The sequence below is a fragment of the Bombyx mandarina genome, chromosome 04, assembly GCF_030267445.1.
Source record: "Bombyx mandarina strain Sakado chromosome 04, ASM3026744v2".
NCBI classification, from domain to species: domain Eukaryota; kingdom Metazoa; phylum Arthropoda; class Insecta; order Lepidoptera; family Bombycidae; genus Bombyx; species Bombyx mandarina.
Window position 1 is genome coordinate 3,539,471 of NC_143211.1, and position 25,200 is coordinate 3,564,670.

Genomic DNA, 25,200 nt, shown 5'->3' on the forward strand with positions numbered 1-25,200 from the left:
CCTTTTTTTTATTACTTAGATGGGTGGATGACCTCACAGCCCACCTGATGTTGAGTGGTTACTGGAGCTCATAGACATCTACAACGTAATTGCGCCACCCACCTTGAGATATAAGTTCTAAGGTCTCAAGTATAGTTACAACAGCTGCCCCACCCTTCAAACCAAAACGCATTACTGCTTCACGGCAGAAATGGGCAAGGCGGTGGTATCTACCCGTCTGGACTCACAAAAGGTCCTACCACTAGTAATGACGCAAACTATAATTTTGCAGGTTTGAATTTTATTACACGATATTATTCCTTCACCGTGCCACATATGCCGATATTATTCCTCCACCACCAGTAAAACTTTTGCAATTATGAGACTTTTGCAATTGAATAGGTAATATAGGGAATAATAAGAATTTTAGTCTATCTCACGTCTTGTTCGTGTTTTAAGCGTTCATTCATCATCCAATTGAATTGAAACTTAGTACAGCTGTTGGGCATTTCATGTTGTAACACAGCACAATCACAGTACGATACGTAGTGCGCGGGTTCAACATAATTGTTTATTTAAAATGAATACCTACTTTGGTCACAGTCACGGAACGTAGCAGTGTCACTACAGCATAAATTAAAGGTTTTTGCAGCCTCATTTTTATAAGCTGTTTAATAATAATGTATTTGCCGTTTGTTAACCAATAATTTTTTTTTATTGCTAACATGGTTGGACGAGCTCACAGCCCACCTGGTGTTAAGTGGTAACTGGAGTCCATAGACATCTACAACGCAAATGCGCCACCCATCTTGAGATATAAGTTTTAAGGTCTCAGTATAATTACAACGGCTGCCTCACTCTTCAAACCGAAACGCATTGCTACTTCACGGTAGAAATAGGCTAGGCAGGGTGGTGGTACCTACCTTAATTACCTAACTACACAAGAGTTCCTATCACCAGTAGACAAGATGTCCTACCACCAGTAACAAAAAGAAAAATAATAAAGGCCAGCCATTCAGCTCAACACAACAGCAATAAATCTGAAAGAAACGTTTAAAAAATTAGACATTTCAGAAATAAGCGTGCTTAAATGTAGGTCTAAAAATCTAACATATAAAATACAGCTTTAGTAATTTACATAATAGTAGCATTTTAAATATAATCGAATATACAAACGATTTTTATTGAAAACAAGTTTCAATGCTCGATCACAATATTACACAATATAAAATATTTTTCACAATTTACTACAATTATTGCTCAACAATATTCAAACATTGAATGATAAAACATGATTTCGAATCGATTAATTTACAATTTCATTAAAATATCTAGTATGAGAAATAAAATTCAAACCAAAACAAATAATCTTAAGTCGGCTGCTGTGAATCAATAATGCTAATGTACTTAATGATACTAAAATAAATAAATGCTATTGGTTGTTGAGAGACAGGAGGTTTTAGTCGGTTCGACTCCGACATGCCCCGCCCTCCATCCCCAGTGAAGGGCGGAAGTCCGGCGATTTCCTCTTGACAAAAAAAAAAAAAAAAAAAAAAAAAAAAAAAAAAAAAAAAAAAAAAAAAAAAAAAAAAAAAAAAAAAAAAAAAAAAAAAAAAGGTTTTTTGAGGTAGAATGCCCTTATTGTGTTTTTTCGGTATTCGCGAGTCTAGACACAATTAGAACTACTTTAGGGTTGAATATCGCGTTTTTAATCGTCTTTGTCAGAACTGTAAAATATTCGAAACATCGGTGGTAATAATATACTGACAATAAAAAGTGCGAGATTAAACCGTAAAAGCTGTTTTACAATTTTATTAAAACGCCTTTGTTTCCATACCAAGTTTCCATAACGGCAGGTTAGTAACAAAACGATCTATCAATGAAGCTGTTGAGCTGATTTTAATCTCGTTCTCACGGATCGGTTGGAGCCTCTGTGTCTGCGGAGGGATTTCGGTTCCCTCTGTATTTTGTACCGTATGTTCCATGGGCCGTGCTCTGAGGAATTATTCGAGATGATATCATAATCTCGTTTTTACCATCGCACCGCCCGCCACCGAAGTAGAATTCATTCGTACTATCTGGAGCCACTACGGTCATCCACAGTGCGTTTCCAGAGGTATTTTTTGCCACGTACCATCCGGCTATGGAATGAGCTCCTCGGTGCTTCCCGAGGGCTATGACGTGTCCTTCTTCAAACGAGGCTTATGGAGAGTATTAAGCGGTAGGCAGCGGCTTGGCTTTGCCCCTGGCATTGCTGAAGTCCATGGGCGACGGTAACCACTCACCATCAGGTGGGCCGTATGCTCGTCTGCCTACAAGGGCAATAAAAAATAAATACGGACTCCGATTCGTGTTTGGTGAACTACTGACACTGTTCTTCTATAGCACTAAGTCTCACGTTGAGGATCAACCAGCGAACAGGTGCCTACGTAAACAAAGGAAAAAGGCCTGTTTTACGCATTGACTTTTTTTATGATTGAAGGCATACTGGTGGCTCGGAGGCCTTTCCAGTTTCACCAGGACAGGTAGGCGAGCAAAGGCTTAGCCAGGAGGGGTGGTATTAGCTAACAGCTGCCCGAGCGCCTCCGAAGGAGACCTAACAACTCGAGAGCAGCTGCTCCGCGGATGAATCTACTACCGGATCACAATTACGACCCACTAAAAAGATCGGCGAGGAACTCAGTGGGTTAACATCACCGCTGTACATTATTATTGGTAAAGCACACCGAAATAAACCCAAAGATAAAGTAATTGAAAAATAAATATGACTAATATAAATTGGTGCCGGCGCTTAAATGTAGGTGAACGGACAATAGCGATATTGTCTTCTTTGGATGTACTCGCCGTTATCTCGCGGCCGCATCGTTTCCGCTTCATGTGTCCTATTGAGTGCTTGATTTTCCTCGTTTATACAATATTTCGGGTGAGTTTTATTCCGTGAACGCTATCAGAGGTCTCCCAATTAATCTAATTTCGTTGATTAGTTTTAATTGAATCTATAAAGAAGGAATTTATAAAGGTCTTCGTTATGCATTAACGTCATTTCTTTTACGAATGTCATGTTTTAATTTGTACTGAAAAACGAATCTATACTAATATTATAAAGAGGAAAGATTTGTTTGTTTGTTTGTTTCGAATCGGCTTCCAAACTACTGAACCGATTTGAAAAATTCTTTCACTGTTTAGGAGCTACAGTATTTCCGAGTGACATAAGCTATAATATTTTTTGAAAAAAGTTAGGGATCGTTACTAAAACTCCAATAATGTAACCCAAGGTGTAAAAAAATCACCTAAAATGTTCTTTACATCGCGTGCCCTGCGAAAACTATTGATGATAGAATACAGTAATGATTGATAAATTGATAAGCAACTTTGTGTTGTTAATAGTCTTGTACATTTTAATTGAGCTGAAGACGCAACTAATGGTTAACTTTTAAAGTGGGCGAATAGCCTAAATAAAAAAAAGAGAAGTGAATCCATAATGTAGTCGTGGGTGATACTGTTTGTCTATAGCAACAATTTAAAAAAACATTATTCTATCATGACATACGGTTTAAATTCTCGCGATAATGGTGTAACTGCATTGTAATTCATGAAAGTTTTTCCTTGTTTCAACATAGGTATTTTTAAGTGAGTTTACTAAACAGAATGTGGGAATGCCGGAAAGCGGGAAGTCGTTTCTGAATTGGAAACGGCAATGCCTTACTTAAACGAAAAAAACTCTATTCCTTAATATAAAAGTACATTTTCGCTTAGTGAGAACAAATTTCGCGGATCCGCAATGTCTTGCTTGGGTGCGCTCCTTCGAAAACCCGAAGACCGCGTGATAATTGATTTTGAATTGTTGTCTTCGTTGTCTGAATCTATTCCCCTGATCCCAGTATTATGTATCGATAAAAAATTATTTCGCTGAGGCATTACATTATTATTCAATTCCAGGTCATCACTTGACGAAGACACACAGAGACGTCTTTTAATTTTTTTTTAATTTTTTTTTTATTGCTTATGTAGGTGGACGAGCTCACAGCCCACCTGGTGTTAAGTGGTTACTGGAGCCCATAGATGTCTACGACGTAAATGCGCCACCCACCTTGAGATATCAGTTCTAAGGTCTCAGTATAGTGACAACGGCTACCCCGCCCTTCAAACCGAAATGCATTACTGCTTCACGGCAGAAATAGGCAGGGTGGTGGTACCTACCCGCGCGGACTCACAAGAGGTCCTACCACCAGTTGTGTTTAATTTATAAATGTTGGTGGAAGTGGTCGCGCAATTACAATGAACGATACCACTTCTTTTGGCATCGTTTCCTCACTGGGGAAAGTAAGGATCGTGACCTCTGCCCTGTAGCTGCCATTGTAGCTTCTCGTGTCATGTATCATTAGAGCTTGCGCCTTGGATTGTAGAGTGTATTTGGGTCATCTAACGTGTAGGTTTATTTGGCCTCTTTCACTCAACCTTACCTGTGTACACGAGCTTTTCAAGGTTGCCACACTGCACCCTGCCAAACATGACTAATATGGTCGGAATAAAAATATCGCAATCAGTCAGCGTTTTGGCTGTTGCATTACTAATGCGTTACCACGAGTAATGATGACTACATAAATAAAAATGTATGTTTAACCTATATGCGTTCCTAAATCGTTCATCAGATTGTTATGAAACTTGGAACAGTCGTTGTTAGAACTCCAGAGAAATTTTCTAACGTTGTATCATCAAAATACCATAGATAGAAAGGAAACAGTTTCAAGGCATCGATTTTTATTTCATACAATTAACGATCGTTAATAGTAACGAAGTAGTATGGACTCAAATTATATCGAATATGTTTAGAATAGACACTTTGGTTCATACAAAGTGAACTGAAATGATTGCTTAAAACAAAGCAATCTTGAATGACGATACTGAAAAACTTGGATGATCGATTTCACGCCGGCTGAGTTGTCGTAAAAACCGCAGGCTCGTACTCCTTCTTCCGCTAAGTCTTGAATTATCAATTTAAAAGCAATTTGGAATACTAAGTAGTCAATCGAAACGAGAAAAAAACCCAGAGCAGGATAAGAGAGAAAACATATCACCACTATAATACATTTGAAAAATTCCGTGTAATAAAATCACGTCAGATAATGACGAACGAGATATTTGTTACAATAATTTAGCACATTACTGACGCATCGCACAAGGGATCTTTGAATGCCCTGACTCATATAAAAATACGGTTAGCTCATTACCAATTGTCTTAAGAGTCATTACTGAACACGGTTTTCATAATTAAGGTAGAAATTGTGCAATTAGCTAATCTTTTGGACAGTCCTATGCGGAGTCTTGTAAACGTATTTAAAAAAAACACTTAAATACTAAAATGTTTGTTGACAAAATAATTATAAAAATAAAATTAGAGCTTTTATCTTTGAGTTAATAGCTAAGCAGCAACATTAACAAGTAAGACAGTAACAAGTAAGTCCGCGCGGATAGGTACCACCACCCTGCCTATTTCTGCCGTGAAGCAGTAATGCGTTTAGGGTATGGCAGCCGTTGTAACTATACTGGAGACTTTAGAGCTTATATCTCAAGGTGGGTGGCGCATTTACGTTGTAGATGTCTATGGGCTCCAGTAACCATTTAACACCAGGTGAGTTCGTCCATCCATCTAAGCATTAAAAAAATTAAAAAATATTTTCAACAGAGTTTTTCACTGAGTTTCTCGCCGGATCTTCTCAATGGGTCGCGTATCCGATCCGGTGGTAGATTCTGCGAAGCGCTGTTCTTGGTAGGGCCAGTGTTAACAACACTCCCGGTTTGAGCCTCGTGAGCTCACCTACTCGCTCGGTTACGCTGGCATAGCCTCTCAAGGCTATCTATCAGGTTAGGTAGAAATAAAGAAAAATGATTTTCAATTTTAGATTGACCCTTTTCTGTTCAATTCCTTGAAAAAGCGCCGCTTTATCAAGATCCAATATATCTGGGACTCCTATTTACGTCCCATAGAACAATGATTTTGTTTAAGCTTCTAGACTCCTGGATGTCGATTTAGGAGCATTGTAATTGTGTAGTGATAAGTGTAAATATTAGATAAATAGAAAAGTGTGTTCTTTAATTGGATGATAGGGGTCTTTTTTGTGTTCGAGCAAATCGAGTGATGGTTTCATTGGCGCGACCAAAGCCCGCATGGCCTGGCAGACGGCCGCTCTATCTCTATACCTATCTAATAAACTCAGTCCGCGTTTCGAATTGGTGAGCATCGGAATGAATGAACGAAGATAACGGGTCGCAGTTTCGAGTCCTTTCTGGAACTTTAAGCGATATTATAACAACGCGTCTGTTCGAGAGAAGCTTCACATACACCACCAGCTACCTTGAAACATAGGTCGAAGTCTAAACTATATTACAGAGCAGCTGTCCTGCCTTTCAAATAATAAAGCTTCCACCACCGTTCGAACAGGGCTGTCGACCCCCCACCAAACTAAATAGCATTGGAATCTGAAGTAAGAGTATGTTTTGTAAAGTTAGCCATTGCGATCTATCGACTCTTACGTAGAAGAGATTCTCGTCATATATCAACAGGCTGTATTTATTCTTCGGGTTCCCATGATGTAGGTACTTCTAAACAAATTAAGTCGTCGTGGCCTGAAGGATAAGAGGTCCGGTGCATTCGTATCTTGCGATGCAACGGTGTTCGAATCCCGCAGGCGGGTACCAATTTTCCTAATGAAATACGTACTTAAAAACGTTCACGATTGACTTCCACGGTGAAGGAATAATATCGTGTAATAAAATTCAAACCCGCAAAATTATAGTTTGCGTCATTACTAGTGGTAGGACCTCTTGTGAGTCCGCACGGGTAAGTACCACCTATTTCGCCTGCCTATTTCGACCGTGAAGCAGTACCTAATGCGTTTTGGTTTGAAGGGTGGAACAGTCGTTGTAAGTATACTGAGATCTTAGAACTCATATCTCAAGGTAGATGGCGGCATTTACGTCATAGATTTTTGCTCCGGTAACCACATAACACCAGGTGCGCTGTGAGCTCGTCCACCCATATATACAATAAAAAAAATAAAAAAGGTATTTCTAGCGGTAATGCCATATCATTATAATAATTCAGCCATTGATTTATATTTAACCACGATAAAAACGGCACGTGATGTTACCAGACATTATCACGATGTTTATAATCAGGGTTCCGCTGCATCACGAATTACGTGTCACCTTATGTAATTAGAACGTGATCGTACGCCATTTTCATTTCATATTTGACGTGTATCTCACTTTGGTCCGCCTTAAGAAGCACGTTGCATTTTTTTATGTAAAGAGTTGCTTCAGTCATTCTCTGTCACTCTATCTCTACTCGTCGATATGTAGGTTGAAAATCACGAGGCAAGGAATCAATGAGTAATCGAGTAATCAATTGGGTAAAATCCCAAACCGACCAAAATATTGCCGTATTTATAATACAATAGAAGATATAACGTGTCGATATTGAAGCAACTGGGCATCAAAATCAGACTGTATGTCTGAAGCGGATCCTCGAATATTTTGGTCACATTGCGAGGAAAGACGGCGATAACCTGGAAAAACTTATGATCACAGGGAAAGCTGAAGGCAACAGATCTAGAGGCCGCAACCCGACTCGTTGGTCCGATCAGATCCGCACCGCTTTCGACAGTACAGTGTACAGCGCGCTGCATGACGCCGTGGACAGGGGAAAGTGGAAAAACATCTTAAGATTGAAGCTCATGGGTGATGGTGGTCACGACCCTCAGACATGAGGAACACGATTCGAGGAGGAGGAGAAGATATACCGGATATATCCGATTTGCGAGGATAACTTTAATAATGATGATAAAATTTGTTCCACCCTCAAATTACAGGCTATCATTGTGCGAAATTTCATCAAAATCCTTCTAGAATTGTTTGCTTGATTTTGTAACAAATACCTAAGTGTACTTATTTCTGATGTTTATGATATTATTATTATTATAAAGAAATTTCCGGCTTCTGTATAAGAAGAATTAATCTACACTCGTTACGTATTAATTTATCGATACGATTATCGATATCTTCAATTAAAAAGACATTGAAAGTTGTTCACGATAAATACATTAATTTACCTGCTTTTAATTTTAGTTAATATCTTATAGTTACTGTAATAAAAACAACGCAAATATTGCAGTCAGCAGTACATTATTTATATTTTATTTAATGAAACCATACCTACTTCACTGAACAAGCCATTCTTTAGCAAACAACTGACCAATACCAAAGACAAATTTAAATTACCGAGTCTGTAAAATCGGACATTAGAAGTTGGCGAAAATTATATTGACGATCCTGTTACATCTATAAATAGAGGTCAACATATAATAAAAAAAGCGTATTTACCATACAGTGAGTACGGAACCTTAAATGAACCACTAACGATTCACACTTCAACTTTTAACGTGATAGAGATAAAACGTGAATGTGTTTACGGCTGATAATGGCGTTTCCTTTTATCATTAATTAAAATTCAATCGAGATATTGCAAAAATCGGATGTAAGTCAAGAAATTAAATGTCTGCAAAACATAAATTCACACTTGGCTCATGCTGTTTCGTTTTTATTGTTAAGTTTACTAAGATCTTTTTAATATTTTTATTTTTATTTAGTACTAGCTGACCCGGCAGACTTCGTAGTGCCTCAATCGATAAATAAAATACCTAAACTTTGGTATAAAATAAACATAAAACAAACAAAAGGAATCCGTCCGACGGGGGACACATCAAAGAAAAAACAAAATTGTTATTTTTATTTAATATCGAGCATTTTCTTATTTATCTACCTTTTAAACCTTCTCTGGACTTCCACAAATAATTCAAGACCAAAATTAGCCAAATCGGTCCAGCCGTTCTCGAGTTTTAGCGAGACTAACGAACAACAATTCATTTTTATATATATATAAAAGATAGAAGAAGAAGAGAGAAGAAGAAGATAGTTAAAAGATAATAAATATCACTTTGTATCGTAACAGAACTAAAAATGTTGCCAATAATAAAACAAATTATTATAAGAAGCAAATATGTACTTAGTATATCGAATTACCTAATTACTTTGTAATTTGATTCTCATCATGGGCTTGAAACAACTGTAATATTTCCTTCTCGTAAACCTAAATGTTGTGCAATGATTTTAAACTAACAACAAAGTTACTACACGCTGAAGGTCGTTTGAGAAGTACGATTACAGGAACTCTTCTTATGTAACGAGAAAAACAAAATACTATTTAATTAGAAAACGTTTAAGAAATCGTTTTGTGGTAATTCTTTCGTACAGAATTGTACAATTTTAATTTTCAGCAAATATTCTTGTAGATTTCTGGCCATTACGTTAATATGGCCATTAGTAAATGGTCTATTGCACCACATACTTATACTATAGTTTGATTTACAGTTTTACGCCCAGCCACGTGTCTTATGTCATGGTAGGTTTGACACTGCCATATTATTATTAAGACAGTACAAGTGGTCTTCCAGGTATGGAAACAGTATTAGTGTCCACGAAGAGATGGGAATTTCTAACCGAGGCCGTATATTCGCAAAGTATAACAAGAAAAAATATATTAGGCTATAAAAGCGTAATTACTTGAGCATATCGGTATCTTCAGATTAAAAGCCGATCAGACTGTTATCATATAAACTGAAACCAAATTAGGAAAAACATGAAATTCTCACACGTCACGCGAATATTCTTATACGTCACCTTGAAGAAAAAGCAGTTCTATTTATAAGATTGCTTATTTCCCTGTAGCTACAAATAAATTGAAATTAGTCAGAGTTTGAAACAAAATTGCAAGTTTGCAAGCAAAACTGTGAATGTATTCACATTACTGCCATTATAACCTTGGTTCTAATTAAAAATACATAAAATTAATCAAATAAAAGCATTTATTACCTACTCTTGTGAAAAATATTGAAATATCGCGCGTCTTTGCTATTGCATTTCCAAACGTAAATGAATGGTCTCATTCTTTCCTTTTCTTTCAAAGCTTCTCATATAAAGATAGACAGAGATAGCTATATGAGGATCGGTACGTTTATAAAATGCGTGGCGTTGCTCGTACTACGCAAGCTGACTGTGTGTCGACATTGGACATTGGATCGGTTGCCGGTCCCGGGTTTTGGTAAGCGTCGCTGTCAGTCTCGCAATGGCGTTAGTGAACATAAGACGTGTGTTCGTTTAGTTTCACTTCAACCCGAGCGGACACCGGCCCAAAATATTGGCCCGTCTATCCGTATTTGAATTACAGGGAATCACTTGTAATTCATCTTAAACAACAAGAGACTTACGAGTCAATACGGACAGTCAAATTTTGGTACGATATCCACTCAGGACGAATCATTTCAAGGTTCGTAGTTTGTTCGTAATTTCCCCTAGACGGAATCATTTCAAATGTTGTAATGTCGCTTTTTCGGTTTGTTACAGATCATGTTCATCTCATCATAGTTCCTTATTAGTATTGTGTTTGTGCTAGTGTTTTGTGAACACAAGTGGAACGTGACAGTGTTTGTGTGTTGTGATGGATCCCGGATCACCCTCGTTGTTATGGCCGTTGCGGCTGAGCAAGCCGGCGGTGACGATGCCGGTGCCCAGTACAGGAGAGAGCAGTAAAGCTGAAGACCGAGCGCAGTCCCCAGGGCTGCAGGAGCGGCTGTCCGCGGCGCCACCGAGCCCGGCGCCACCCAGTCCCGCACCAACCCAACATCAATTCCAAGCAGCTCTCGTTGCCGAGAAGTACCTCCTGCTGGAACAAGTCGAAGGTTCCTCGTTATGTCGGTGTGTAGACGTGCGTACCCAAGAGGAATATGTATGCAAGGTGAGTATTAGTAGACGCCCGACAAATCATGAATCCTAAAGTACCTTCAAATTTAGCGTTATTAATCGCATTCACCTGCATATCCAGACAATCCGGTTTTTTTTTAATTCATAGCCTAGATCCACTGTTGACCTTCGATCGAATAATGGGCAATGATGACGCGCAAAGTTTTTAAAGATATTTTGAGAATGTGCGGTTAAAATAAATGATTCTTGTTTTAACCAGTTTCAAAGGCTCACAAACGTTTTATTCAATTAACGTACTACGATAACATAAATATTCAAGTTTGTGCTTATTTAATGTAGGTATGTAAATATATAAAAAATCATCGGTTCAGAGAATAATTTTGTTTACATTGTACATTGTATTACATTACAAAACTAATAAGTTTCTTCATGTATCTATATTAGACATGCTATATAAAGTCATGTACACTTGTGTACTTGTAGACTCCGTAATATTTGCATCTTGCAGTGCAATGCAGATAATATTGCGATAAAAATCCCTGCCTACGAGAACGTACTCGCCAAACTAGTTTCATGTACAGGGAGGGCATTGACTGACTTTATTCCATGTGCATAGACCAGTATAGAGCATCCACAGAAGCACTTACGTCTAGAATTACGTAATTCGAGAGAGAAAGAGAGAGAGAGAGAGAGAGAGCGAACGAAAAATTCAAATTCGAAAAATCATTCTTTTATTCTTTGACCACGGATGACAAAAGAGAACGATCCATTACAGCCTCGCGACACTGCTAGGATACGTAACGTGTATCGTTTCGAAATTATGCCGACGTTTCAAAACCACTTGCGCAGTTTTGTTTCATTGATACAGTGCGTAATCTCTTCTGTGCGACCTATTTGTCTCTTGTTACACGAATTAATTTATAGCTACACAGTGCATTCGACTTTCTCACTAAACTGTGATTTTGAACAGTTTAAAGGGTTCCGATTATCCCACGGGATTCGGACCCCACGTCGCGATAAGCGAAATTGTCAATATACCCACATGTCGTGTCCCTTTTGAACGCCTATTAAATAGCGAAATGATAAGAAATGTTCTACTCGAAAAGTCAATCGGAGAAATACGTTTTATTATTATCCTGTTAATGTTTTAAAAATAATTGATCAATAGATCCAACAATTATGTGACGTAACAACAAAAATACTTCATCTACAATGTACAAGTTTAATCACGTAACGCGTCGTAAAATGTTTCTTTAATTTACGAATAAAGCACCTCAATTACTGGTTAATTAAGTAACAACAGCGTTTTTCAGTCAATCTCGCGCGCATTGTTCGTAGCATCATGTTCAGACCGATGTCATACTTTATATGTCATGGCCTCCGCGCGCTGCTCGATCGCACTTGTAGGCCACAGCCATCGCCGTTTTTACAATGTCATGTGTCGACTTTCGCAATCGATGACAATAACGGCTATTTATTTAACGGTAACTAAGCGCTAAATGCTACAATAATAAAGCGGTTACAACTCTGCGGTTCGCATTCGTAACTCTAATAGGTAGATAATATTCTAATGAATCACGAGTACGAGATTGTACAACGAAACTGGTCCGAAAAGTCGTTATTACGAACAATTCAAGCTAGCTAAAGTGGTTTAGGCCACTGCAGGATATGTAGTGCCACAAACAAAGGTCTATACACACGTATTGTCAAGGCGCAGAATAGGCACTTCCCTCGTGAGAACTTGGCAAGGTTAAAGTGTGGCAACTTGATCGTTGCTAAACGTATTTACAACACCCGCTGAACGACTGACGCGACCGCTGTATTCATACCTAATACTCGATTAACGATCTCATCTCTATTCTGGAGCGAATTTTACGGATAATCCAGATTTTGTTCAAAATGACGGTGGCGTCAGAGTACACGTGGTCGGCATCAGGTCGCGCCGAAAATAGGTGTGACCTTCTCATTGACATTGTGAAATAGACGAGTTGATAACACTGATCGTCGAATGTCACATCGAGGCTAGGGGCCCCCTCTCTTCAGTTCCCCCACTAGATAACGGAGCGAGCGCTTCGGTTCGCATTCATTGCTGCGTAACCACAGCCGCCAGCGTCGATGAACACAACAAAATCGTAAACCATACCGGACCAAACTAATAAAATCGTTTGTTGAACACTACGTATGCGCATACCGTATCATTTTGTATTTTAATATTTTATCATAATATAATAAAATTTGTCTGCGAGCAACTCGTGTTTTAGTAAAAAAATGGCCTAATTTCACGCTAGACTTACTATTGATTAGGTATTTTAAGTAAACCGTGCTATGTTGTGTTAAACACTCGAATGAAATATCGATAGGATTGTTCATCATATACATAGGTTGTGTGAAACGTATGTATACTATTTACGAAACTAGTGCAGGTTTGCCTAAATATTTTGCAACAGATATTTTGCGATTAAACAAATATCCGATAACGTTATGTAGGTTAGCTCCCGTAAACCACGTTCGACGCTAAACACTATCAAGTGCTCCGTCAACATGGCAAACTCTTATCGATATCTCATCGTGTTTTCGCAAACCGAAACGACGCAACTGGGTCACATTTATTTGCGCCTCTAAACGCCCATACGAAATAAAAATAGCGTCAACGAGTCTGGGGTGATTGCGCTAAAATAACCATATATCGATATTAATAAGTTGCGTGTCGAAAAGAAATGTTGGAAGGCCCGCCCCGACGTGATTCGTCATCCGTTTTGTGAGTCGGAGGATTAGAGGCGGATTCCGCGTTCGCAAAGTCGTTGACTCGCTTTTGTTTCAGTACGCAGATCTTGTCGGTTCGTATAACGGTTCGGATCTGATCTACCTCGACATTGCCCCGGGCGAACTTTTAGAAAGCTTAGCGCTGTCAGCTTAGTCTGTTCAATGTCGAAAACTACTTAAGTATATTACTGCAATGTCTGTTTCGTTTGATTTCTAGTTTGTCGTCACCATAGTATTGTGTTCAAACGATTCGCGGAGGGTCGGACGTTTCTATTCACTAAAATGTTTCAATCTCGTTATTCACATTAGACTAAGCCCTTTTAAATCGCAGTCTCTTTGATACGGACCCCTTTGGATCTGGCTCAAACTGCGAGGACGTAATTTTTATTACAGTGCTTCCAATTTGAAAAGGATGATCTAATATAAACTCTTTGAGTTATCCCTTTCATAATTTATACGAAGCGCTTTCATGAAATCCAGGAAAATATAATTAATGGAATGTTTTAAGTATCAGTCTCGGTTGAATGTTGGTAGCATTGGATGAACATCGAGGAAGGAAGGATATCCGGAAGTGACCCTGGTACTATACGACCTTTCCGCCTTACAGTCACCATTAAACTCGCTCATACATATCATCAACATGACGATGATACAGTCATGATGCCTACTAATTTATTGCAAAAAGGTAAACCGACTTCGAGGAAATAAAATATGATTAATATAGTCGAAGTGAATTATATATGCATTATTAAGAGTAACTCTTAAACTACCGGTCCGGGCATTAGCTTTTAAATAATAAAAATCGATTCACCAAGAAAATAACCTATAAAAAAGCGAATTTAGAACCTCCTCCTTTATTGAAGTCAGTAAAAATCGTTTATTTGATTCAAACTCATTTGTCCACAGGTTGTGTCCCGAGACTGCAGCAGTTTACTACAAGCACATTACCGTCTCGACGGGCATCCGCACGTCAATCCTATTCACGAAGTCCTAGTCGGCGATAAGAGGGTGTACTTGATCTTCCCTCGGTCGCATTCAGATCTACATTCATACGTTCGGGCGAGGAAAAGGCTAAGAGAGCACGAAGCCCGAAGACTCTTCAGACAAATGGCCGAAACGGTAGCGGCGTGCCACGAACAAGGCATCGTATTAAGAGATCTCAAATTAAGGAAGTTCGTCTTCGCAGACCCACAACGGTAAGTCAGTTGATGCTTAAAATATAAAGTTTTTTTTATTTACAGCAGGTAACTCGAATAACCACGAATCACTTATTGTGCAAAATAACGAAACGACTCCGCAGGTTCTGATATCTCTAACAGCCGATCGGGCCTATTCAATGATTTCTTCCCTATTTTTTTCTTATCCGGGCTTCGTGAGAAAATATCTATCTACGAATAAAAAGGTCGAACAGGAAACGGAAGTGATCTTTGTGTTAGAGATGTAGCAAGGCGTTTCCTTCGTGCGTGATACCGATATCGCGGAGTAATAGTAAATAAAATACATTCAAGCCGCGAATGAGTACATTCTAATCACACTTCATTCAATACCTACATATTTATTTCTATTTTCAACTGAATATCAAGCAACCATGAATATCCTTAACATCATTCTCCTGCCCTTCTCTCAGTCATCTGGGGTCGGCGCAACATTCTCCTTCCATATTCTTCTATCATATACCATTTCTTCGCTCACTCCCCCTCTTACCCATATTGTATTTCACGCAATTCATCCATTTCTTCTTAGGTCTACCTCTTCCTCTATATCCTTCCACGTTCATAGTTAACAAACACTCTCTTACCAGCCTCATTTTCATTTCGTCTCATAACATGTCCATACCATCCCAAACGCGCACTTCTCAGCTTCTCTGTCACAGGTGCCACTTTCAGACTTCCTCTGACATATTCATTTCGTATTCTATCCATTCTCGTTACTCCACACATCCATCGCAAAATTCGCATCTCTGCTGCATGCATGAATATCCTTAACGTCATAACAAATTAATTAAAATGTATAAAATAATGTTACGAATACACATGCTACAAATCAACAAAGAAACGCACAAAAAGCGTTGCAAAACGCCTTTATTAAATACGTCGACGGATAGGAATTGGCGGATTTTCAAACTTTTGTAACGTTATCTGGCCTCCATTGTTGCGAATATCTCCGGCAATGTAAGCGATTCAAGGCGAACGCTGCCATTGCTGCGTACAATACTGTGCGCACCGCAATCAGGTCAAGGGTCTGCGGCACTGACTCCGCGTCCGCCGGCCCGCACGAGCTTCTCCGACCCCCATGACCCTGCCATGCGGGTACCTGCCTCACCCTTACACCATCAGGTGATCCCAGCACATTATGCACCCCTGACACGCAACAAACACATTCCTTTAGGATCCAAAGTCATTTTCATATTCACCTGTGCTAAGCACTGTCGAACCCTAAATTTATAAAATACATTTGCTTTTCTAAACCCTCGCTGAACATTCGACCTTCATTTTATCGAACGGGTCAACGTAATTTCGACCTCACACTAGATTATCCTTGACGTCTCAAAGGCGATTTTCAGTGAGTACGCCTGCGCACCGTCGTAATGGTTTCATTGACCTTATCAACCAATCGTCCCCTGGTGACATTATACGTCTCAGCCCGTCGTCATGCCTTTGGAGCGTTCGCTGAACCGCTGTCTAATACAAATTACAAAATACATAACGAAATTTGAACAGAAACTGAGTCTACGTTGCTGCAACGCTATTAATTCAGTCCGCTTTGAGTAGAAAAGGAGGAGGGAAGGTAAAATTTGATACTCTTTTGAACGTCGCATCAAAGCGAGTGTTGTGAAAAGCGTTGCGGAACCCGAAGCTCTGCGGCCGTGCTTGAATTGTAAAAAAAAAAAACTTTTGCTTACATTCCCTTTGCGAAGTAGCAAACACGAAAACCGCCACTCGAGAAGCCTTTCCGCTCAAAGCCGGAATGTTTCACATTTTGTTTTCAAACGCAGAAAACTTTAAACGTCAAAGCTTAAACTTTTACGAACAAACGTCTACACGGAATCGGTAGGTAATGCATTTTAAAAAAATAATTTAACTTACGAAATTTTTCGTTGTGAATGCGAAATCGCATTGTTTTTACCGACATCCGCCGGTGGACACTTCGCAAACGGCCGAGCTATTAGGTAAATGGGATGCGAATTCGCCAACGTCGTATCTGAGTTGACGGTTAGCTAACTGAACAGGAAATTGCAGATGCGTTTCCAGTTCGGGCACGTGTTCGTGGGACGGAAATGACGGTCGAGTCAAGATGCCCAGCGGCCGCATTCATCCTAACCTTCGTAACTTTCGTGAAAGATTCCCAGACGCTATCGTCTAACTGATTATTCAGGTGCTTCGTCATTTACATAAGGAGCAGCTGACCTCGCTCTCAACCCTTACGAATCCTAATGACTATTCGGATACGCCAGTGGTCAGTTTTTTAAGACAGCTGTTGTTTGCAGCCGTGAGAATAGTTTGTGGGAAGGTGCAATATGATCAAGTGTCCCGCCCTTCGACCTCCGTTCTCACGTCTCGACGTAAAGCACCCTCTGATTATAAATTCGAGTCATCCGGCGGGGGGTGCGCGATAAATCCCGCGCTCCCGTCAAACGCAACGAGAAAATGAATATTGATTCCGCGATCTCCTTGATGCTTTGCCTAGGATTTCGCCCATGCTGCTGCTACACGCTGTTTTAATTGAGTCCGCTCGTTAGAATTTTCAAATGGTTTTACAGATCAACTATACATTTTCATAAATATAATATACTATATTATATAATACAGTAGCACAGTTATATAAATGAATGACAACAGATTTTAGTTAAGTACTGAAATTTTTTTATAAACTCATTCCGCGTTTGTATAAAATTCAACTTTTGAAGCTTGAATAGTTTTAATAGTTGATTTTCTGTTATATACAATACTTTCTAAATGTCGTGTGTATTTTTTGTGAACGATAAAAAAGTATTAAGTGTGTGATGCGTCAAGAGAAATCTCACATTTGACATTTCCGGCCGCGGACCTTGGAGAGTCAAACCCAAACGATAAAACTGTTTGCATGTTCCCATCGAAATTTAAAAAAGGCGATTAATTTATACACGTTCCAAAAAAAACTATATAAAATACGACATAACAAAGATTACCGCGTTAAATTAACACGATATTTGATAACAAAACATTCGATAAATGTGTACTCATCAGGAAGTCGGTGACGTCACAGAATTAATGACAGAAAGCCGGATGTTTGACTGTAAACTATCATTGTGCGAATAATGCATTCGTAATTTCGGCGATGCCGTCAGGATCCTGCGAGGCTACGGAGCGGAAATACATTCACGCGACAAATTTAGCCATTCTCTGAGTAATGGTCTTAAAACATAATTCTATCTTCATTTTTTTTCTATGAATCAGAGCCACTAGACAGACCGGTGCCTCGTTTAACATTTGAAGATACGATTCCTTTTAACTTTGCCAGGTATGAAACTGTCGTGTTTGCATTGTTCGAACCCATTTCGTCACCGATCCCGCCCACCGTTCGCTAAAATAACCCTCCGGTCCGCTCCAGGTAACAAAGCAAACCAGTTTTTGCGTAATGTCGGCATTCAGAAGCCAAATCGCTCGTATTCCTACCAACAAAGAACAATGAAATATGTTTTCGGTAATGCAATTTTCAGTTTTGCGCGAACAACAACGACACAGACGGTGCATCGGACCTTAAATCGTGCTCTGCGGACGATGATCCTAGCTAAGCTCGGTCGTCGAAAGATTTTTATTTTTCGAAAACCGGTCGCGTGGATTCCTGCAAAACCCGACTCTGTACTCGTTTAGAGACGAATGTAACTCGATGTTGTGCGTTCGGTATTCGCGCGTCTGCCGCATTAACGGGACGAGATATTTACGGTGGTCAGTGCGTTGGCGCTCGACGGCGGATGTGCCAAATTGGTCTGCGATAGACGCATGCTTCGCTACCCGGCAGACGCCGCCGCGTCGCATACCGACCCGGACACCGACTGCTCCATTCCAATTTTGACTTCGATCGAAGAGCCGACGTCCATTATCAATATATATTCATAAATATTTAGAACCCTGCTCGCAACGCTCCATATAAGTAATGCCGATAATAATGCCTCTATGAGATCGTTTAAATCTCGATAGCACTCAACTCGGCTGACGCTTTTACCTGCGCGCCTACGTAGACTATTTTGAAAACGTTTTGAAACGCAGTTGCTAAAGTTTCATGGTGCAAGAGGCTGCCACATTACTGCGATATATTTGCATAATACCGGGCGCTCGAAAATAAGGCTCCGTACGTCAGCCTCGCCAGTTGTATAACTAGCAGTACTTCGTGTCATTGTTTGCTTTTCGTAATGGAAATTGTTTCGTTGATTATCTTCTACGTTGAACTGCGCAGTTGGCACGTGCTGGTGATGTTTAGCGCGGGCGTGGTCGTCCGTGCCAGAGAAATGACCGAACACGAAGCGCTAATTTATTGTATGATTCAGACGTGCCGGAATTCAAGCGCAGTGGGCTCTGGTTTTGGGGCGTTTGTCCGCGGCCTCGCTCGCGGCGCGCTGAGGTCGCGCGCAACTGTGCCAATGTCGCGGGAGCCCGACGCCGGAGCCGCCGACGCCCTCGCGCTCGTGCGGAACCACCGCTGCAACTGCACAACGATCGATACATTCACTCATATCGGTGTGTGTACATGCCGTAGCGAAAAGCCAAATCGTGATTTGCTAGTTTTTACTGGTGGTAGGACCTCTTGTGAGTCCGCGCGGATAGGTACCACCGCCCTGCCTATTTCTGCCGTGAAGCAGTAATGCGTTTCGGTTTGAAGGATGGGGCAGCCGTTGTAACTATACTGAGATCTTATAACTTATATATCTCAAGGTGGGTGGCGCATTTACGTTGTAGATATCCATGGGCTCCAGTAGCCACTTAACGTCAGGTGGGCTGTGAGCTTGTCCACCCATCTAAGCAATAAAAAAAAACCATTAACCAAAAGAAAATCAGACAACTATAATTTTTAATTTTGCTTGAACTGGAGCGGTATAGCGTTGTTTGCGCCTACACATTTTATGCACACTAAAAATATGTATATTGGTTCGCGTAGTCGAGTCAACATGAATCTTCGTATGGAGACTATAAATAGACAGGGTCGCACCTTTTTAAGCGAAATCAAAGCACCGGATACAACTACCGGACGTTGGGATGTGCATTGCTCTGCGTGTAAAATGACGTTTTACAATGTACCGTCAGCAAAACAGATCGATATTAATAAGTCTGTTACTTTCTCTCGTCATGAATTAAATTAAAAAATATGATATAGTTCAAATAAAACACAGAGACATTAATAAAATTATGCTTTAAATCATACTTAATATTATTAATGAAAATTTTAGTAAGCTTTAACGTCTCACCGATACTTAACCGATTATCATGAAATTCTCAATGCACATTGTCAGGGGTACAGAGAAAAACATAGACATTTCATCCAGTAAGAAAGTACTATTGCCGCGATATTTTTTTTTAAATATTAACTCAAGTGACGCCGCGGCAAAAGCTAGTACTTCTAGCCGACGTGACCTGTGTGCTTAGTGCGACTTTTTTAACGCTCTCGATAGCGTAAAAGTTAACTCAAATTTGTATGGAATTTGGAATGTTTGCCTGCGTTCGCCGCTAGGGGCGCTGATCCAACTCGATACAAATTAGAGTTAATTTTTACGCTATCGAGAACGTTAAAAAACTCGCACCAAGCACACAGATCTGCTTGATCCTAATCAATAAAAAGCATTGAAATAGATTAAGCATTATGTATTGTTGTATCTCGATATCGGGCGCACAGCTGAGAAAACGCTCGGCTACTAGCTATTAGATTGATCCGGTTGCGTAAAACAAAGGTCTGCGAAACCTTGTGCAAGCGGCGCGCCCGCGCAGCGCCGACATATCTGCGGATTTGCGTAACGGCGCACTTATCCGCAGATACGGCCGCCCGCGTGTTGTGACACGCTCGGTTTGCCTACATCTCCGCAACTAAACTACACGTAGCTATTACAAAACCAAATATACTCCTTAAATTATTTGACATTATCTTCTAATCAAATCTCGTTTAAGACTGCTCTGTGAGCTTAGTGGAGTTGGAACGTTTGCCTACGTTTGTCCCTAGGGGCGCTGTTCCAAATGCATACAAATTTGAGTTAACTTTTACGCTATCGAGAACGTTAGAAAACTCGCTCTAAGCACTTAACATAGCGGACCTTGCTTAAAACACAATGACCGCCATCTGTCGGACTAGACGAAAGAATATTATCTTTCTCTCTCTTTCTGATTTGCACCGATTAGGCAATGCTCTTAGGAATTATTTTAAACGAACGCATATTACCACCGATTTATCTAAAATTAATTCCCAAACCTATGTCAGGTAGCTTAGCTATGAATCTTTCTATGGCGTTACCTAAATTCTGAAATACGAAAATATTCTGTACCAGTTTATATGTGACATTAAGCCTTCGCTTTTGCACTGAAGTCCAAGCCTGAAGCCACTCGCTATCAAGTCGACTGTGGGATCTGGTGCCTTCTCTGACCACAAACAAAAGGAATCCTCGGCGGACAACCATTAGTCGATAAAACGTCAATGTCAATGCAAATCGATCGACTTAACGATTTCGTTTTGTATGCGTCCGTGTCGTCGCCGTCCCCAAATTAAATTCTCGACTTAATCAACAATTAAAGTTAATCAGTTCGCCTTCCGTTGCTCATGGAAAACAACGGTGTCTCGTCCATGATATCATCGTGTGAATCACCGTGTCGTGACTTCGAAGTCTTGAATGCGTTAGAGGTGAGAATACTCGTAACCTTCTCGCCACCGTCGGAAAACAAAAGACGAACACATGCAAAAACACGTAACAGAAGATGAGCGCACGCGACCATGTCCCCCCGGAGAGGCGGGTGCATTCACCGGCGTGCCAGAAAAAAAAAACGCACGTGCCGTCAATTAAATAGGGCTCAGCACGCCTCATGACCTACCCTCTCAAGTACCTTCATACATGACCGCGCGCGGCAAATGAAGCCACGTCCAAGACTGAATCGACGACCGAAAATACACACTGATGACTGATGACTGATGGTATTCATAATGTTCCATTAGAATTAGAATTTTTACTGGCGGTAGGACCTCTTGCGAGTCCGCACGGGTAGGTACCACCACCCTGCCTATCTCTTCCGTGAAGCAGTAATGCGTTTCGGTTTGAATGATAGGGCAGCCGTTCTAACTATACTGAGACCTTAGAACTTATATCTCAAGGTGGGTGGCGCATTTACGTTGTAGATGTCTATGGGCTCCAGTAACCACTTAACACCAGGTGGGCTGTGAGCTCGTCCACCCATCTAAGCAATAAAAAAAATAAAAAATAAAAAATATATTTTTTGCAACAAACCTCGACTAAGCAACGTGAGTTATTTGATCTTGTACGGAGTCGCTGTTTTTATTCTGTTTTATTGCGTTGCACTTTAGAGCCGGCTCCGAGAATGTTTCTTACGTCGTTACTGAACCGAAAACTTGCATCCCATCAGGCGCATCCGCGTTGCGAAGGTCAGTGACCGAATGATACATTAAACATCAATATGGAAGTTCTATCGAAGAAAACTAAAACAATTCAATGTTCCGAAATTACACTTACGTACAAGATGATTTCTTTGTTATAAAATATACATATTTATTTATAAAGACGTTGAAAAAGTCACCCTTATCGCTGCTATCGAAAACAGAACGCAAATGAGTGCATTGAACTCGACGAAGAGTATGATTAACCGAATTGAACGCTTTGAAAAACAATTGTTATCATTACGTAGCGTGATAAACATTTGACTACTTTAAAAAAAGTAGTTTACATAAGACTCAGCGTGAGCACCGATGAATCATCTCCCGGATGGTAGAGTGCATACAATAGGAGTGACTGTGCAACCGGTGACGTCATCGTAAGGGCACAAAAAACATAGGGCGACAATAGAGAGGGTACGGGGATGAATCATAGGAAATTTATATCGGGTCACTAGCCTCGAACCCTCGTACCGAAATATATCGAGCCCTATTTGTACCTAAAAATAAACGTAATGGAATTCCTAAATAAGTCCCCTAAAATGCAGCTTCACCAGTAAATCACAGGTAATTTTAGTTACAGAAATAAACGAGGGGCGTTCGAAAATATTTACTTAACCAGTAGCACAAGAGAAACAAAAGAAATATTATACAAAAAAGTTTGTTTTACGCTTTACCACAACAACAGCACTACGTAACACGTACATATATTAATTAGCGGGATAATACTGCGTTCAAGGCTCGATTGAATTCGCGGATGAAAAACAAAGAAATAATATATATAAACCAGGACCGGTTTTACGTTTGTGTGCGCAAAAAGAAACAATTCGACAGAAACCGAACAATGTTCGAGCGAAAGCGAACACTCGAGACTCGAAGAGCGAAATCTCATTCAATTCGACATTAAACGCTTTATGATTCAGTATACTGACCCCGAGCTTACCGAAAGAAATTTGTGTAGCTCTCGAGAAGAGACACAACCCTACTTCGTGCTATTGGCCTTTTGCTTGGACGAACACCGACTTTAGTTGCTCGGCGATTCTTAATTTAGGAGACAGCCTCGAGATTTGCCTATCAATCTAAAATCTTTTCATATTAGTTCTTCAACCAAAAATAACAGCTTAAGCCGAATGCGAACGATACGTTTGATTAATCAAGAAATTTTCATGCATTCGTTGGTTCTCCACCCACACCGAAAGTGCTGTGCGCAAAATATTCGCGGAGGCGGTAAACAAACAAAATTATTAGATATCCTAAAATAAGAATGTATCCTTCAATTACGTTTTTGTGTTTCATGAAAAACACGAAACCCACGCGCTCTTAAAATAAAAGGACAAGACGAAATCGTAGGTGTAACCCTGGAGGTTCAATTAATCAAAGAGCGCGTTGTCGTGGCAACCCTGAACCGCTGCTTCGCTAATTTCCATTTTTACTCCCCGCCTTTCGTCGAGACTTAAAAAAAGAAAAGTCAAACCGGTCGGTCGGTGGCCGGAATAACGATTAACTCTCAATCTTAAGATAGGGATGTGTGAGCTACTAAAAATACTTTATATCGAGAACACCCCGTTCTGCGCGTCTTAAAATGTTTTATTATTAAAAAGAAGGATAGCCCTAACGACAATATACCTTTTAACCATATTTAGCACTGGACAGTCGTCTGTAACTTAATAAACTAGGCACGTACCACATGTCCGAAAGACTTCCGTTTTATAATGAAGGAACTACTTTTAAAAGCGTTGACCGCAATAAGTAAATAAAATATATTCAACCACACTTACTTTTATGTCACAATTACTCGTAGTAACTTCGACTCACAAGAGTTTCCTTACAATTATTTTCCTTCAACATGACGCGTTCATATTTCTCGAAAGACGAGAATGAGCAATTATTATAAAATGCTTCGAAGGGCAAATATTTTTTTTAAATAGTATTTCCCTAAACGATCCTTAGAATTCAGAAACATTTATACAATAGTAATTCAGCTTGACTCATTACCCGTTCGTCTAATGAGCTATTTGTGAGCCTAATGTCATACGTATGAATTTCCTTAAATCTTTGTCATTATGTTTTATCTCAGCGGCCAGAACTTACAGTTGTTACGCACTTATGTGCGTAAGTGCGTGCGTTTTCAAAGATCTTTTTTGCCACGTACCATCCGGCTTTGGAATGAACTCCCCTCCACGGTGTTTTCCGAGCGCTATGACATGTCCTTCTTCAAACGAGGCTTGCGGAGAGTACTTTATGGTAGGCAGCGGCTTGGCTCTGCCCCTGGCATTGCTGACGTCCATGAGCGACGGTGACCACTTACCATCAGGTGGGCCGTATGCTCGTCTGCCTACAAAAGCAATAAAAAAAAACTTATAACATAATGGCTTTATCGATTGACCAAGCGTGGAATGTTTCTAGCGGGGTCTGGAAGCGGGGGCGATTCTGTTATAGATTAAAATCGTTTAGAAACCGTTGATAGGAAATTTTGTCGCTGACGTAACACGGTTCACGGTCGACGAGAGGAAATGACGCAAACGCAGGCGTACAGTTGCAAACGGGCTTACAACACCCGTCCATCACAAACGTGCCAAAACACTGCACGTGAGTACTGTACCGTACTGTACCGTAATAACTGGTGGTAGGACCTCTTGTGAGTCCGCACGGGTAGGTACCACCACCTTGCCTATTTCTACCGTGAAGCAGTAATGCGTTTCGGTTTGAAGGGTGGGGTAGTCGTTGTTACTATACTGAGAACTTAGAACTTATATCTCAAGGTGGGTGGCGCATTTACGTTGTAGATGTCTATGGGCTCCAGTAACCACTTAACACCAGGTGGGTTGTGAGCTCGTCCAACCATCTAAGCAATAAATAAAAAAACGCTAATAACTCTCGTACCAATTTCAATATGACATTCATCACTCGGATGTCGAAATTTTGGACTCGGAACGTCATTGAGTTCGCAATTATACTTTTTGGACGACGTCAATTGAGTCGTGTACGCTCGCCCTAAGCGACTGGCTGGCGAGAGCTTTG

General features: G+C 40.2%; 1 protein-coding gene and 1 long non-coding RNA gene across 2 annotated transcripts in view; one reads left to right on the forward strand and one right to left on the reverse strand.

Annotated features, from left to right (window-relative positions):
• The window catches only part of LOC149503077 (uncharacterized), a 193,578-nt gene extending 184,662 nt beyond the window's left edge, over positions 1–8,916 (reverse strand). The window contains exon 1 of the long non-coding RNA XR_016325830.1: positions 8,801–8,916. This is a non-coding gene — a long non-coding RNA (uncharacterized LOC149503077). The remainder of the gene's footprint in view (positions 1–8,800) is intronic.
• Positions 8,917–10,119: 1,203 nt separating this feature from the next.
• The window catches only part of LOC114249136 (tribbles homolog 2), a 35,000-nt gene continuing 19,919 nt past the window's right edge, over positions 10,120–25,200 (forward strand). Inside the window, exons 1-3 of the mRNA XM_028182609.2 lie at positions 10,120–10,363; positions 10,441–10,831; positions 14,467–14,756. Coding sequence (XP_028038410.1) covers positions 10,535–10,831; positions 14,467–14,756 — 587 coding nt within the window. The 5' untranslated portion in view covers positions 10,120–10,363; positions 10,441–10,534. The remainder of the gene's footprint in view (positions 10,364–10,440; positions 10,832–14,466; positions 14,757–25,200) is intronic.